We start from the raw sequence: 17,654 nt of genomic DNA, 5'->3' as shown, positions 1-17,654 counted from the left end.
GAGATCCTGACCCTAAATCTGGCAGGGCTCTAACAGAGGAGGGTAGAAAAGCCTTACAGAAGGTAGAGAATGCTATTTCATCCCAATATGTAACTCATATTAATTATTCTAAGCCTTTATATTTTCTTATTTTTAACACTAAACTGACTCCTACTGCAGTTTTTTGGCAAACTGCACCCATATTATGGGTTCATCTTCCCTCATCCCCCAAGAAGGTTCTTAATCCATACTATGCAGCTGTAGCAGATATGATTATGTTAGGCAGAGATAACAGTCAAAAATATTTTGGAAAAGATCCTGATGTCATAGTACAACCCTATACAAGGCATCAGGTTGATTGGCTTATGCAGAATTCTGAAGTCTGGCCTATTGCATGTGCCTCATTTGCTGGTCAGATAGATAATCATTATCCACCAGATAAATTGGTTCAGTTTTGTAATCATCATGAATTTGTTTTTCCATCTCGTACTGCACATGAACCTATCAAGGAAGCATTGCTAGTTTTCACTGATGGTTCCTCATCAGGAACAGCTGCTTATGCCTTTAAAGATCAAGTAATCTCCTTTGCTACATCATCTGTGTCAGCTCAATTGGTTGAATTACATGCTGTTATTGCTGTGTTTCAAGCATTTCCAAATCAACCCATTAACATTTATACAGATAGCTCATACATAGCTCAGTCTATCCCTCTGCTAGAAACTGCTGCACAAATAAAGCATTCCTCAGAAGCAGCTGATTTGTTTTTACAGTGCCAACAATTAATTTTGAGGAGAAAGTGTAAATTCTTTATAGGACATCTGAGAGCCCACACTGGGCTACCAGGTCCTCTCTCTGAAGGAAATACCAAGACAGACCTAGCTACTCGAATAGCTGCAGTGACTTTATCAGATCAAAAATCTAATTTGGATCAGGCCATAAAGGCTCATGAGTTACATCACCTTAATTCTAAAACCTTAAGAGTTATGTTTAAAATTACCAGAGAACAAGCTAGACAAATTGTCAAACAATGTCAATCATGTGTTAAACTTTTACCAGTTCCTCATTTGGGTGTAAATCCAAAGGGACTGATACCAAACAGTATCTGGCAAATGGATGTTACTCATTATAATGAATTTGGCAAGCAAAAATATATACATGTATGTGTAGACACATACAGTGGTTTCATCTATGCAACATTACAAACTGGAGAAGCAAGCAAGCATGTGATTGCTCATATGCTTGCTACAATCGCTGTAATGGGTGTGCCTAAACAGATAAAAACTGACAATGGCCCAGGTTATACAAGCTCCAGTTTCCACCAATTTTGTGAAAGATTGGGAATACTACATAAAACGGGTATTCCATATAATCCACAGGGCCAAGGTATAGTAGAAAGGGCACATCAAACCATTAAATGTCAATTTGAAAAAATTAAAAAGGGGGAATGGTACCCTACCAAGGGATCCCCCAGAAATATCCTTCATCATGCACTCTTCATTTTAAATTTTTTAAATTTGGATTCTGAAGGAAAATCTGCTGCAGATAGATTCTGGCATCCTGATACCAAAAAGAATTTTGCAACAGTCCTCTGGAAAGACCCATTAACTGGAACCTGGAATGGGCCAGACCCAGTGCTTATCTGGGGAAGAGGTTCTGTTTGCATATATTCCCAAACTGCAGATGCTGCACGTTGGCTGCCAGAGAGACTGATTAAACAAATAGACAACAATAACAAATCCAGGGAGGAGAAACCCCCTGAGAAGCGTATTTTTTCTTCACAGGAAACATAAAGATGCTTCACAATTGCCTTCAAATTGGAACAGATCAACGAGTAAACCTGACTTGGGAAGTTATCAGTGCTGAAGAAGATATCACCACCCATATCTCCAGGGTGGCTCTATTGGACTCTTGATTCCCTGACTTATGATTTAGTGGGGAACTAGATTGTTTTAGATTTAGTGGGAATTTAGATTAGGAGAAAACCCACTACCACAGTTACTATAGTTGTTTTTTGGGTTTGAGATTGACTAGAGCAGGAACAGGGATTTCCTTAGTTTTCTTTAGATCAAAGCTATGATCAGTTTTGTATTTATATAGATTTAGATTCTGATATAAGACATTTATAAACAGAATAGAAGAGGCTTACACTTTTTACTCCTCTGATAGAGGGAGTTATGTGTTACCCTTAAAAAAGAGTGTTGCTTTTATACTGACTGTTCAGGCATTGCTAAGTCTCTTGTCTCTTGGGTTAATAAGGTTCAACAAACTGATGGCTTTTGTACGAGATACTATACAAATGAAACCCATACAGGTCCACTATTACAGGCTGGAAGTAGGGGACTCTGAAACCTCTGTCATCAAGACTGATGAGGATTAACCCCTAACTTACGCGCTAAGCCGGATAGTCAGTGACGGGTAAGAGAGCATACCGAGACCCTTGCCCCTAAAAGAAGGGAGGCCTCACCATCCTAAGACAGGAGCTCAACCAATGGCTGTTGAGTATCCAAGGACGGGAAAGGGAGGCTGGGGTCCTTTGTTCCAACCTAGGACAGGCACGGTTTCCGTAAGTTTTCCCAGCCTTCCCTTTTGAAAAAAAAATTTAAAAAGGGGGACCTGTTGGGAGGTGACTTTATCAGAAAGCGGCTAGATCAACTTTGCAGCCATCTGGAACCATATACCCTGACGAAAGATTTGGTTTTCAATAGCCTACAACAGCTGAAGCACACTCTGATATCCCACATATTTTGTGTTGCTGTTTACTGGCCCCAGCTGCAAGGTGCACGTGGTAGTCACGCCTGCAAGGCATGCAGTTCACGTGCTGTCCACGTGCTATCTACACCATACATGCCTGTAAGGCACACGTGCTATCCACGTCTGCAAGGCATTGCGGTGCACGTGCTGTCCACGCTATAGATGCCTGTAAGGCTTACGTCATATCAACACCTGCAAGGCACGTGGTATCCACACGCCTACAAGGCACGTGGCAAAAGCCTATAAATAGCTCCGAATTCCCTTCAATAAACGAGACTTGATCAGAATCTCTGTCTTGTCTCCATTCTTCGCGTCTCTTCCCCTTTATCCCCACTCTCTCTCTCGCTAGACCCTGACCCTCGGACCGGAACGGGCAGTACGGGCTGCAACAGTTTGGCGTCCAACATCGGGCTCCAGTAAGCGCAACAGTTTGGTGCCCAAGCGTGGGGGGTTCGCAACATTTAATACTATTGCTTTTTTGTTACCTTGGCTTTAGTGCAAAAACTGAAAGTTCTATACACAAACATGATTTTGAGTCCCCTCTACAAGATATTTTTGTGATGACTTCAGCCAAGCACTCTCCCGTCACAGAGCATACAGGGACTAGAGAGGGGTTAAGATCAGTTCCTGAAGTGAGTCTCTCAAGCAAACTAAGTGCTATATGTGACTGCTTCTGATCTCAGTAAAACAAAATACAGTTAAAGAGAACACTATTCACTAGTCTTGGGTCCTCTAGCCTCCTCAAATAAAACAACATAAGGATGGTATTTTATTGAATAAAGTTTAAAGTGCAACATAGCCTTCACTGTCTCTCTTGAAATTCAAGGCAAACTCAGTGGGTCTTCCTCTCTCCCCATTTATGACTCTCATTCTAGCATTTAGCACCTCCTCAAGAGTTAGAGCTCTCCTGGCAAGAGTCCCTATTTGCAAGCTAAAACTTCTATGTTGGATTTACTCCTGCATTTTTATAGCACCTGCAGCAGTGACTAGCACCTAACAGGTACCTAATGGGTTATGTGTTCAATGAATAAACTGGTCAATAACTACTTGGACAAGGATCTTGACACTATTTCTCTTAATCCAGAAACCAATGAAAGCTTATTAAAATTAATAAAAAGGTACAACAAAGTTTCTCACTCATCAGGTGTTCCCTATACAATACTCTGGCCAGCAGAACTGGATTGTTAGCTTATACTACTCTGAAACAATTTGCACCAAAGAATTGAGACAGTTTTTCCTCTTCTATCGGCTCCCCCACAAAACAGAATATTTAAGGCACTCACACATTCTTCTTCCAGACTAAGAAACTATTTTTAAACTTTACAGATTATGCAAAACACCTAGAGTATAGACACTTTTCTCCTTCGATCTTCCCTAATGGGATTTATTTCTTTGGAATTTATTTAAATAAATTCAGAGAAGCTTACCCTCACCGATCCAGTCCCACTGAAGCTGTACAGACCTATCCAGTCTTCTAAAGCCTGCCAGCCAACAAGGAATCATCAACAGGCAGCCTGAGTTTAGAATTCCTTTTAAAGATAATTGTCTTTGCTTGGTAGTCTGTTTTGAAAACAAATGTCAAGATCAGGCAGTGGTGTACAATATTATTAGACCCAATACACCCTTGTTATAAAACGAACTCTGCAAAAGCCCCTTTGCTAGCTTAAGATGAGAATTGTAGATGGTATCAATCTGAGCACAATTTCCCTATCTTATTGTGTGACCCTGTGTGTATGTTTGTGTGGAGCCCAGAAGAAAACCTTTAAGTGTTATTTCTCAGGTACCATCTACCTTATTTGCTTGGTTTTGTTGGTGGTGGTGGTTTGTGATGGTGGTGGTGGTGGTGGTGTGTGTATGTGTGTTTTGAGACAGGCCTGGAGCTGGCTTAGTAGGTTAGGCAACTCCCAGGGATCCACCACCTCTACCTCTCTAGGGCTAATATTAAAGTGTATGCTACTATACCATGTTTAAAAAACATGGGTTTGGGGAACTAAACTCACACTTGCACAAGCAGCATTGAGTCATCTCTGTATCACTGCTTTAGATCAGCATGCAAAGCAATGGGTTTCATCATGGCATCTTCATGTGTCATTATATGCTTTGTTCTCATCTGTTCCCTGACACTACCTTCCTCCATCTCTCTGTTTTCCTTCTGTCCTCTAGTCAGTCCTCCTTTCTGAAACAAACAAACAAACAAACATCAACATTATGTCCTAACTCTAATCTAGAATAAAATAAAAGGTTGTGATTTTCATTCAACCTCCTCTTTTCATTTGCAACCTGGCTTCTCAGGAGGAAGCATCAAGCACTTGAACCACCTAGGAGACAAGAAAATCACAAAAGATCTCGTAATGTTCTCAATGAAACTACTAGCTTAGCTGTGCACAACAAAACTGTTCAACATTGCAGCCATTTTGAGCCCACAGTAACTATCAATTTATAAACTATATTTGCTTACTTGGGAGAAGGCTACCCCAACCTGCATGAAAATAAAGCATGATACGAAAAGTAGAAGTTTCAGTTTTTATCCATTTTCTTTTGACCAGAGACGGCAAACTGTTCTTGTAAGGGGCCAGATAGTATGTGAGCCATAAATCTCATTGCAACTTGGCAATGTAGCACCAAAACAGTAACGTAAGACAATTTCATTTACAGTAACAGGCTGCTACCTCTTGCTTTATGTAATTCTTTCCAAATGAACTTTCCTCAGAAAAACAAATAATAACTATGTTCTTTTAAACTGCAAAATAAATCATTAACCCTATCTTTCAGTTTGTCAAAGATGCCACTATGACCAGCTTCGACATGGTGTGACATGGTTGAAAAGGAGGAATCTGTATTCAAGAATTTGAGTTTGCAATCCCAAGTCTGTCACTCAGTAGTAATAGTCCTGAAATACTGTCCTGGCTGAAGGGGAGGAGGACATGAAAAGGAGACCACAGCTGGCGCAGTATACCAGCTCCTGCCTCCAACTAGAGGCTTTCCATAAATTCTTACGGCATTCCTCAAATTAGGTATGGATGGAAACTCTGCCCTGAGGAGAGTCAAACAAATGTCTACTCACTCTTCCTAGAACACCAACAACAAACCAAAGTTCAACTCTTGGCTTCGGCTTCTTTACAGAGTATGGGTGAGGGTTACTTGGAGCACAAGTAATCCCAAAGCAGCTGTTTCACCACAAAGTGTCACTCTAGCATGGGTAACAACTTCTCCACAGCTGCATGGATGAAGCCTCCCCTTTGGTTAACCTGCCACCCTCTATGCTCCAGCACCTCCCGACCAGAAAGCCATTTGTAATTACAATAGAATTATGTAAAACTAGCTGGGAGGTACAGTAAAGAATGGTTGAGATCAGGTAAGGATCCAATGACTGTTTCCACACTGTTCCATGAGGCAATGTCAGTAATCAATGAGCCCAATTCTGAGTAGTCACAGATGCTCTGATGAAGATGATGGTTCTTATGTGATAATCTAATCTCAGCAAGTAGCTAATTATCCAAATATACAATAACTCATATGTGTTAGATCAGTTTATATTGGCTGCTTCAAATCTCAGCTAAGTTACCTGGTTTGATGAGACTATAGAAAGTGTAAAGTGCTAAGTAGGTTTTTGTTTTGAAACTCACTCTTCTTATCATTTATAAAAATTAAGCTCAAAGACACATCTACTTTTATAGCTTTAAATGCTCCAAAGATCTTTGGCTGAAACCAATTCAGAGGCAGCTGAAAAGACAGTCTGAATCATTTTTCCCCAGCAGCCAGTGATAGACTTTGGGTAGATCCACCTACTCTATTTCTTAGTCTTCTCATGACAAATAGCACATCTTCAGGACAGTTGATTGGCTTTAGTGACATGAGCTGTTAGCCATAGAACAGAGTAATTTTAGATACCATAAGCTGAAACTGGTATGGCAAATAAACTATTAAAAAGTCAACAACTATAACTTATTTTTTAATGACAAAGGCAACATAGTGATACGGCAGACACTGAAGCAGACCATTAGAATCACCAATGCGTCTTGTAACAGTCAAATACTTGACAGTAAACAAAGTTTTAAAATAGGAGCAAGATCAAGTTACCATCCACCTGCCAATTCCGAGACTCTTGAACCCAGCTAATGTCTCCACAACAAAACAAAATCTTTTGGTGAATTATTTTCTGCAGTGAGAACTATTCTCCAAAAGCACATTTTAAATTCATACGTAAAAGACATATTTTTAAGTAAAAAGGTCAAATGGCAGTTGCTAAGGAGTAAAAACAAGTAAAGAATTATAACTAATATGATAATGAAGAAAGCCACTGTATAACTTTTACATTACATTTAATCACATTTCCTTATAGTCTGTGAACCTTCTCAGGTGCAGGCTAAGGGACCCTCAGAGAAAAGCCCAGAGATTGGACAGTAACGGCACAGGGAGTATGGCAAGGTACTTTAAAGCACATGTGCAACTTCTAGAAACAAATGAGAGGAAAGGGCTTTGGATGGAACCTGTAATTGAAACCAGTTCCTCCAGGTACTTTCACTGAAGGTAGAAGCAAGAGCTGTACTCAGGCTCCTCTCACACAGCACACATCTCACACATGTGCACAGCTCACTCATGTGCACATCACACACACACACATCTCACTCACACGCACATCTCACACACGTGCACATCACACACACCTCACACACACATCTTACACACACGTGCACATCTCATACATGTGCACAGCTCACTCATGTGCACATCTCATATACACACATCTCACTCATGTGCACAACTCATACATGTGCATCTCTCCCTCACACACACACACAAATATCTCACTTATGTACACATCTCACACAAGTGCACATCTCACTCACACACACACATCTCACTCATATGCACATCTCACACATGTGTACAGCTCACTCGTGCATATCTCACACACATGCATATCATACACACATCTCACTTACGTGCACATCACACACACACATCTCACACACATGCACATCTTACATGACATGTACACACTTAACCTCTTTATATACTGCACATGTTGTTAATATTTCACATCACATACTGAACTATACCCCACAGTGACCTTTTGGGTCTCCTGTTAGATTTCTAGAGCTTCCTTCCTAAAGGCAAAGGATATGTTTTCTGTTACTGGCACACAACACCCAGTAAAGAGCATCACCCTTCAAAATTTCTATGACTTTGGAGAAGGTCGACTTCAGCCACTAAAGGAAGGAGGATGGATTTGGATGTTTCTAGTTGCCATGCATAGCTTTATCATCTTGCATATATTGGCAAAGACTATGTTGGCTTATGTGTGTTTCTGAGCTTTTGTAGAAATAGAGTGAGTCCACAATCTTCTGCTCTTTGCTTTTTCTCACATAGGTTACTGTGAGCATCAGGAACACAGGTACATGTCCCTGTGCTTTACTCACTTCTGTTACCAAATAGTACTAGCATTTTCTCCACAGACCTTTGACTGGCTTCTATGTTTCACTACTACAAATAGTGCTGTTCTAAGCATTTCTTCCTATACCTGACATACACATGTAAAACTGCAATGGCATTTTGGAGCCAGGTTTTCTTATACTTTTTTCAAATCTAGCAGCAAATTTGTTTAAAAATCAAATTATATTGAGAAGATAGGTAATACTGTAATAGTAATTTCTATTTGCCTGATATAATTGTTGTCTCTGAGGCTTATTGCTTATGTCGGCTAACCTAGGCCTAGTCCTGGAAGCTTCTAGCCTCCACACAATCTTATCTAGGCCTAGGATGTTTTCAGCCTCTGAGACTTACTGCTGAATAAGCCCATCCTTTCTTGTTCTAACTGAGCTGTAGCTGGTTGGATCAACTCAGCTGCTCTGGCTCAAACTCCTCTCCCAGCTGACTGAGCCAATCTGACTTCTCTCTCTCTCAGCCTCTCCTGAATCGCTCTGCTTGGCTTCATACTAACTTTGACAATATGTTTTAATCTTCTGACTCCTTCTGACTCCTCTGGCTCATTCTGTCTTCACTTCTGTCTAGCTTGTTCTCTCTCTGCAACCTGTCTCTGTATAACTGTCAAGAAAAGTCGCCTCCTCCTCTCTCTGCACATGCTGCCCTTTCTGAAGTAGCTTCCCTTTCCTATCCTTGTGAGAGTTTGGGCATATCCTATTCTGTTAAATCTTTCTGATTCATCATTTTGTCTGCCACTCAATTAGACATCACTTTCAAACATGGGTGCTTCCTTCTACAAACTAATTTTACCTTCACTGTTTGGAATTAAAAGAACCAACAAATAGATACTATGTACTACAATGGGAGACTGAAAAATAAATTGAGAAGCTAGAGAGATGGCTATCTGGTGTGTGTGTGTGTGTATTAGTTATTACTATTTGCTCAGGACCTGGGTTTGATTCTAGATACCTACATGGTTGCTCCCAACCATCTGTAATTCCAATTTCCAGGTATTCTGTGCCCTCTTCTAGCCTCTGTGGCACCAAGCACATTAGTGGCACTCAAATATGCATGCAAGCAAAACATCCATATACATAAAATATCTTTAAAATAATAACAACAACCTTGAGATAGGTCTTTGAAAAATTAATTGGGAGACAGTAAGCAAATACAAGTTGGATGGCAGCAAAGTAGGTATATGAGAAAATGATGATCATATGAGAAGACAATAACAAAGGTGATAGATAGTATGACCAAAGCAAAAGGTATCTATCTGCTTATGGGCATTGATCACAGTTTCCACATTTCTGACTGCCACACTATCAGCCACTGTTCTAAGCACATCATAAGTCATGCATTTTCCACCAACAACCATATTTGTCAAATAACAGTAGTAATTTCATATGACAACTGACAAACACGAACAAGAACAACTTGTCCACAAAAGATTAGAGAAGTCAACCTGAGGCAACATAGCCCCCTGAACCACTAACCATTTTTCAATAGATGATCAAATAAAAATAAGGACATAATAGTTTCTACTTGGACATGTAATACAGTATTAGAAGGGGATTCCACCCATATAAAAAGTCTGACATCCAGAAAGAAATTTAGTCTTCATTTTAAAGGGAAGTAAACAAATGGAGATTCCCTCTACCAAATCTATGAGGCACTTAAAAATATTCCCCGTATTTGTCCACTGCAGTACTACTTTGTGTTGTAACTGTGTTTGTGGACTGGTGGACACAAACAGAATGGATATCCCACGAGGTATATCTAGGAAATAGTGAGGCTCAGAGCATATGTAGCTAAGTGAAGTATTCTTCAATGATGTACACTCATTCCAGCAATGCTGTTTCTGTTCCAAGTACTTCCTTTTAAAAAAATCATCTTCTGAAATTGCCTTTAGAGGGGCTGAGACAGAAAGGTAGCTGTGATTTACAGGCCAACTTTGCCTACCTAGCAAGTCCAAGGCCAGTTAGGGATATGCAGTGAGACCCTGGCTCAAAACAAAATTGCCTTCAGAGGTTAAAGTTATACAAGATGTCATATTATAAAACTTAGTTGTATCTCAATTTTAAAAAATAATTCTCCTATAATACCAGTGCCCACTATATTTAATAAATATGCCTCTCGGTGATTATGGCCTAGAACTAAATGTTGAATCCTCACTCAAATATAGACACTTAAAATACTTTTTAAAAATGCACCAGAGTCTCTGAAATGAATTCAAATGAATAGTTCCAGAACAGGCAGAAAAGTGTGAATTGGTGCTTCTTGACACTCCTGTATAGTAGGAACAGGGAATGCAGCTTGGCATCTCAACTGGTGAAAATGCTGGGCCTGATCCATTGAAATAGTCCAAATTTATAAGAGCAAGTTTACCTTGGAGGCTAGCAAAAAGCAGAAGTAGGAGTAGTCACTTGCCCAACAGGCAGCTTGCCATACTAAAAGAGTGTCCAAAAGGGAATCCCCAATGACTGACTTAATTAAGGTCTTTGGAAAGTCACAAAGAGAAAGGCTTACAGTGACCCAGAGTATGGAGAACAATCATTTCCTACTTGGACAGTTACCAGGTATAAACACAAGCCACCATACATTCCTGTCACAGAACAAAGTTAAAGGGCCTAACATGTCTAGACCTTGACATCATTGGAAGAGAAGCACTCATGGATGTAAAAAAAAAATCATCCAAGGAAAAGGCAAGAAATACCAGAAAGGGAAGACGATGAAGAGGAACTAAAACCACTATTAACAGAATGGAAATGACAGGATGAAGAAATTCTAGTTCAAGAACAAGGACACCCATTGAATCTGACAACTCCCATGCCCTTTGAACAAGCAATAAGGGCAGCTTCTCAGAGCAATAAAAAGAATTCCCGGGTTCCAGACAGAAATTCTGTTATCGACACTAAGAATAAAAGTTGGGGTGTTATGCTTAGGGAATGGGCATGAGTGTTATGATACAGTCAATTATGCCATCTCTATTATCTTCTTGAAAACCATATCTGAAACATGGCTTCTACAAACAAAATAGACACCATATCATGATTGTCCAGCAAAGTAGGAATGCTACCTCTGGAAACCTGCAGTTTATACAGCAATGGTAAAAAATGGAAAGCATCAAAACAAGAAGAATAACCATGTGTAGCTACAATTTTTAGAGATTCTAACTAGGCAAGAAAATGGTAGGTATAGCATGGAAGGAAGAAAGGAAACTCTATTTGTAATCTAGGTATAATGTGTACATTTTAAATATTAGCACTCAGGAGGCATAGGCAGACAGATCTCTGTGAGTTCAAGGCTGACCTGATCTACAATGTGAGTTCCAAGCCAGCCAGTGATATTTGTCTCAAAAAATAAAATAAAAATGAAATCACAAAAAATCAAAACATGTATTTGTAGAAAAATGAAACCCCCAAACAGTACTATCATCACAACTGACAAATATGGTAAAAAACAAACTGACCAAGAAAAAAGGCAAAGCTAGGTGTGGAGGCATATACCTGTCATCCCAGCACCTGGAATGTGGAGGCAAGATTATCAGGAGAAGGCCAACCTCTGCTACTTAGTAAGCATGAGGCCTACTTGGCCTAAATGAGATGACGACATAAAGGGGTGGTTGGGGGGGGAGATAGGCAAACAATCACAGAAACAGTAGAAAATCTTCCAGGTCCAGTTCTGTTAACATTCAAGGAAGTGATATGCTCCAACCTTAGAGACTTCCAGCGAAGAAAGGAAACATCCTACTCACTATATAAGGCTAGCACTGTCAATCATGGCATTAAACTATACAAAAACTGAAGCTAAAACTCACAGGCACCAAAGTACTACCAATCAAATGCAGCAGTAGGCAAGAGCATGTGCACTTTACGTCTGTCCCAACAGCAGGAATCAGCTAATGCTGCAGTTTGACTAGGAAATATCTTAAAATAGCCACAACAACAACAAATTAAAAGATGGCTGTGTGTCTCATTATCAAGACACAAAAGGGGTTGGTTAAAATTCATCTTTTGTTTTTAACCCCCAATGGGTATTAGCAGCACATTTGCAGGAAACTGAAGATAAACCCAATCCTTGATGATGAAATGTTGCAAATGACACTACTCAAAACATGGATTTTGGGCTCTGGCCCAGACCTGCTGAATCAGAAGCTCCAGGCACAAAGCCAGGGAACTTGTACCTCTGCAAAACCCCCTCAGGTGATTTCGGTGCTGCTGGCTAATCAAAGTACAACCTGCACGGCAACCAGGGCATCACCCAGGATTGGCTGCTAATGAGAAGACTACTGTACTCCTTGCCTCATCGGACACCCACTGAGGCAGAACCTGTGCTAGCCCTGGAAGTCCAGGTGAGTCCCTACAGTGGAGTTGGAGAAGTGATAGATCCTAAAGCAGATGTTCTCCATGGAACTGCATAATCCTGCTACAAGGTAACTTTTCCAAAAGCCCCAGGCAGGTCTCACCTCAGATTAATTGACCCTGGAGGTCTGTGGGTGGGGCTCAGGCAGCAGGTGGTTCTAATGAGCAGCCAGCCTAGCAAACCCAGTCTACAGTATTCCTAAAGTGAGGAAATGTCTATTTAGGGAGGTGGCACTCTCTCTGAAGCGCTAGGGAAAAGATACTTTCCCACACACAAGCAAAAGCCAAGCATTCCACAAGAGCTTGCTTTATGTGCCCCTCCTCCATCTCCTCCTTCCTCCCCTGATGTATTCATTGGAGACAGGATCTCACTATAAAGCTCAGGATAGCCTGAACTCCTGCTTCAACCCTAAGCACTGAGATGACAGATGTGTACCACCACACCCACATCCAACACTACATTTTTAACAGTAATAAAAAACAATGCCATAGTCAGGTGAACACCACAGTTGTAAACCCTGAAATCACAACCTTTGATTAAGATCTTAATGCACTGCCCCAAAGCTCACTGTTGACCTAACCTTTGAGAAAAAAAAAAAACTTGGCACTTACGTTAATAATTTTACCCTCAAAGAAGACATTATGTAACAGCAATGGGCTTGGCAGAGATTAACACTAATATTAATATAAGTTAGTACAGAGGCAGCTCATTGAGCACTGAAAGCCAACCTGATGAACTCATCTCTTAACACCCTGCTGTCCCACACTGTAGGGGCTGGCACCGTGTGGCTGGTCGAAATGGAGATGTCCTATAAGTAAAATACACAAATGATTTCCAAGTCAAGTACAAAAAAGGGTGAATGCTTCATTATTATGGTAATTGTATGTAAAATGACAGTATTTTACATATACTTGTATTTTACATATAATTGATTGCAAAAACATGTTAAAATTATTTTGCCTGTTTACTTTTTCAATCTAGCACTGTATTGGTTAGTGTTATTTCAAAGGCTTGGTAAGCCAGGATGTGACCAAGTCTTCTATCAGGTATCCTAGACTTTCATTTATATATCTGCACTAAGGAGACACCTGAAAATGCAGATTCTGCAGGGGTTCTTAGTTGACCTGCAATTCTACAGTGGCTACAAGCTCTCAAGAGCAGTTGCTAAGGGTTAAGGCCATCCAGACAATCTTTGTCAACAAAGGAAAATTGTTTGATCACACAGAAATGATGGGACTATCTGTAGAAATGATTGGACTTGATAACAAGAAGAAAGGAAATGTCCTGCAGGATAAGGCTCAGCCTCTGTTTTACACTTCATCTTAGCTGAAAGACTGAAAAGCAAGAAGCCATCATCCTCTATTTTAAAAACCACCAGAACCCAGATGTAGAGGACATTTGACAGGGAGTAGGACACATGCTTTCTCACATCCCCACACCATCCTGCCCAAGGAACATCTCAGAACCAGGAAACTCTAAATTACATGTTTGCTGCTAGTCACACAGCCTGAGGTCTCCCTGAAGTCAAAAGCAAATTTCTGCAGGTTACCCTTGAACAGCACTAACTAGGAGGTACACCAGGAGTCATAGCCTGAGGGTCACTGTTGTATATACACAGTCCTGAGCTGAATAAAACAGCTGGGATCACTTCTTGGCAATACTGAAATCAAGTAAAGTCCTTTTTATTCGAAATCCCCACCTAAGCAATCTCAGGGCCATAAAGAAATTTACAAGCCAACGAAGAGAGTTTAAAGCACCACCACCCAACACTAGGAATGTCCTTATAACTCACCTCTGTCCCAGTCACTCCCACAAAGAGGACGGGATGACTGTTTTCAAAGTGTGTTCAAGAAGCTGGGGAAACAAAGTACTTCCTTCCCACCAAAAGGTCAAGGATGTGACATCAAAATCTAACCATTATCGCATGCTAAAGAATGGGCACCACTGCATTTTTTCCAAGTTTGTACAATGGGATGAGAGCTAAATGTTTTACAAACAAGTTAATTTTATTCTTACTTTTAATCATTACACTTCAACTTCCACTAGCCCTTTCCTGTCCCAAACATATTTGCAAACAAAGCAAAAATGAGCCTGTACTCATGTCAGAGTCCAAAAATCAAGAAGCTAGGAAGAAAGGAGTGGCAAAGCAATGCATGAACTCTCTCCCAACACTACATTCAGACTTTTCTATTGATCCACTATCAGAACCTGGACAGAAGGGCTAGGCATAGGCTCCACTACTTATTATGTAAAGAACATGGGGTTTGTAGGTATACAGCAGAATGATTCAAACCAACATGCTCAAACAACGCCTTAAGTTGGCACTCCTTTGATTCAAGCCAACAATGTTTACAAAATACCTAATATGAGCTCTGGGCCAAGTTAAGTTTCATACACATTGCAGAAACCATCTGAAACCTCTCAGCACCTCCTTCTTAGATGGAAAAAAATATTGCAACATCAGGAGTTACCTGTCAAATCCAGCTAAGAAACCACAATACTAAACTATTAGAAGTCTAAGATGTATCAAAGTTACTTCTGGAGTTATCTTGAGATAATGAGAAACAAATCCAAACATCATGCAAAGGGAACTTAGACCCTGTCATTTACAAATAAGGCCTGTCACTTACAGACAGTGGTGGGGGACAGTGATATATGGGGAACAATCTTATCTTCAGATCTTCACCAGATCATGATGGCTTTTTATCAGCACAAGGAACCATGAGCACCCACTCTAGTCCTACTGAGCAGCCAAGGCCTGGTCTTGATTAGGAAAAGGAAAGCCTTGGTGCCTACACACTCTGGATTAGAGATGAATCAAAACTTCATGACACAGGAGTCACCTTGGTATTGATATTTAATTATTGGCTACACACTGCTACTGTTTGGAATGAATGAAGTGGAATAAATGGAGTGGATTCTATTCTTCAGGTCCATTAGAGACAGTGGTGTCAACGCGTTTGGGGGGTGGGGGAGGTAAGGCAGAGGCTACACCCATAGCTCCAGGGCAAGGGACAGCTAAGAACAGGAAGAAGGCAAAGTGCCCTCTTACACCAGTTCTCCAAATAGCAATGGTTTATGAAACACTTTACTATAACAATGATACTGCCACATGGTTTACAAAGAGTTCTAATGCACATGTGAGACCCCTTAGGTCTTTGGAAGTTTGGTGGGGCAGGTTTTATTACCTCTATCTTCCAAACAGTACCACCAGCAAAGAGGTTACTAAAATGTGTCCAGAGTCACGCAGTTAAGAGAAACTGGGACCTGAACCTGTATATAGAATCCAAATTCAAGGAGCTTCTCACAGGGACAACAGGCTCATTTACTATTCCTTGGTCCTTGAGCAAAAATACCAAGAAAGTACTTGTGTATGATGTCTATGCTCTACAGAGATGCTTCAACATTCTTAAAAGGAATGAGACGGCTGTGGGATTAGGTATGGAAAAAGGTTTTGCAACCATTGCCTATATAAGACTATCTTCTATCTACAAAGCACTGGAAGTGGAAGGCCCTGTTACTCTTCATTCCACATGGCAAAGGGAATTTAGTACTTCAAGACCTACAGAATGCCACTACCCTTTGAAATTAAAGGTTCACAGCAACAATGGAAAGCAGAGAGGTGTCTAGAAAACCCATCTTACTGGATTTCCAATGGTTTATTAGAACATAGAGGCAAGCAGCTTGCCCACATTCACTACCACTGCTCAATCCTGAGTCCATACCTTCTAGGCAAATGAAATCTGCCAAAGAGGAAAAATTAACTAGAAACCAGGAAATGAGGAAATTAGAACTTGTACGAGGTCATTAACAGAATGAGAGAATAAATAAAAAAATGAAACCCATTATGCTATTGTAAAGTTAGATAATCTTTAGAAATAACTAGAAACTCTACCCTTTGTAATCACTTGGCCACTGGTTAAAAATGTCACCTCAGGAGCCCTGAAGAGTCTCCACTTTTCTCTTTATTTTTGAGCCCTCAATAAAAGCTAAAACCATGTGTTTTCAATGGTTTCTAAAGCAAGCACATTTTATTAATCCTCTTCTCATTTGAAGCAATATTACAGTATTATTTGCAACATTAGTCATTTTCAGAAGTCATAAAGATTGTTTTGAAAACATTGAACATCAGGACTATTAAAAGGGGTGGTACTACACAAACAGATGACTTTCCCAGTGACTTCTTGCAATGCCATTTCATCATTGAGGGCTCTTGTTCCTCAGATTTTGAGTGTTCCTTTACTCTGGAACTATTTCAAAGTGTACGAGTATCCCCACAAGCCAGGCAACACAGAGAGATGATCATTTCAGATAACAGGTTCACAGTACAAGCCTGCATGAAAGAATAGAAACCCTTGTGTACGGTAGGCTGAAAGTCCAGCAGACTGTGGCCAGAAATCACCATGCAATCCTGACTTCACCAGAGACTTTTCTGGCTTTCGAGCAGTGATCTAGCTAACAAGGAAGTCAAACATTCATCTGTAAACCATCAACCTAATTGTTTAAAATCACTATATGCACTGACAGGAGAAACGTGACTCCATAGAGTGAATCTCTTGGACTTGGATATATTTTGTTTTCAATGTGTATGTTTTACTGGAGTAAGAACTATCAAAAATTAGAAATTCAATGCGATGGCAAAGGCACTCTCAATCGTGGAGCTTGTCTTATTGTACACTTTGAACATTTATTTTTTTACAACTCACCTCTGCTAGTAAACACAGCAAAGCTTTTTTTTCCTTTATGTCTGACACCCCCTATATCAACTCCATAATGCCTTAATAGTGTGTTTCCCTCTTGTCTTCCTGGTGCACAGGCCAGAAACTATAGGTACACCATAGGCAATGTTTAATGAATGAATAGAACTTCTGATGACTAGAGAGATATAAATGAAAACTTTAACATAAAAGGAGACCAATCATATAATGAGAGTAATTATAATCCCACAGAATTGATAGCTACTTTTTGAACACTTCAGAAACCTGTTCCACTGCTTCAGACAGAGCCACCAGTTTGAATCTCCTACAGCTTACGGGAATCTCTTAAAAGCTAGATCTGATCCTGTAAAATGGTCTCAAGTACCCTGTAGTCAAATTTGACAAATACACAGATCCGTCCTAGTATATGTGATGAAT

The 17,654-nt window shown here is 40.2% G+C and overlaps 1 protein-coding gene across 3 annotated transcripts in view; it reads right to left on the bottom strand.

Annotated features, from left to right (window-relative positions):
• Mtm1 (myotubularin 1) overlaps positions 1 to 17,654 on the bottom strand; it is a 117,185-nt gene that overhangs the window by 98,317 nt on the left and 1,214 nt on the right. The window contains exon 1 of one of the 3 annotated variants that reach the window (XM_076918867.1): positions 13,248 to 13,268. The exons of the other annotated variants lie outside the window; for them this stretch is intronic. Within the exon in view, the coding sequence (XP_076774982.1) occupies positions 13,248 to 13,260 (13 nt within the window). The 5' untranslated portion in view covers positions 13,261 to 13,268. Of the gene's footprint in view, positions 1 to 13,247; positions 13,269 to 17,654 lie in introns of those variants that run through there. 3 annotated transcript variants of the gene reach the window in all.

Source organism: Arvicanthis niloticus, chromosome X, assembly GCF_011762505.2.
Source record: "Arvicanthis niloticus isolate mArvNil1 chromosome X, mArvNil1.pat.X, whole genome shotgun sequence".
Lineage (NCBI taxonomy): Eukaryota > Metazoa > Chordata > Mammalia > Rodentia > Muridae > Arvicanthis > Arvicanthis niloticus.
Note: the sequence above shows the minus strand (reverse complement) of the source record. Positions and strands in the feature narration are given on the sequence as shown.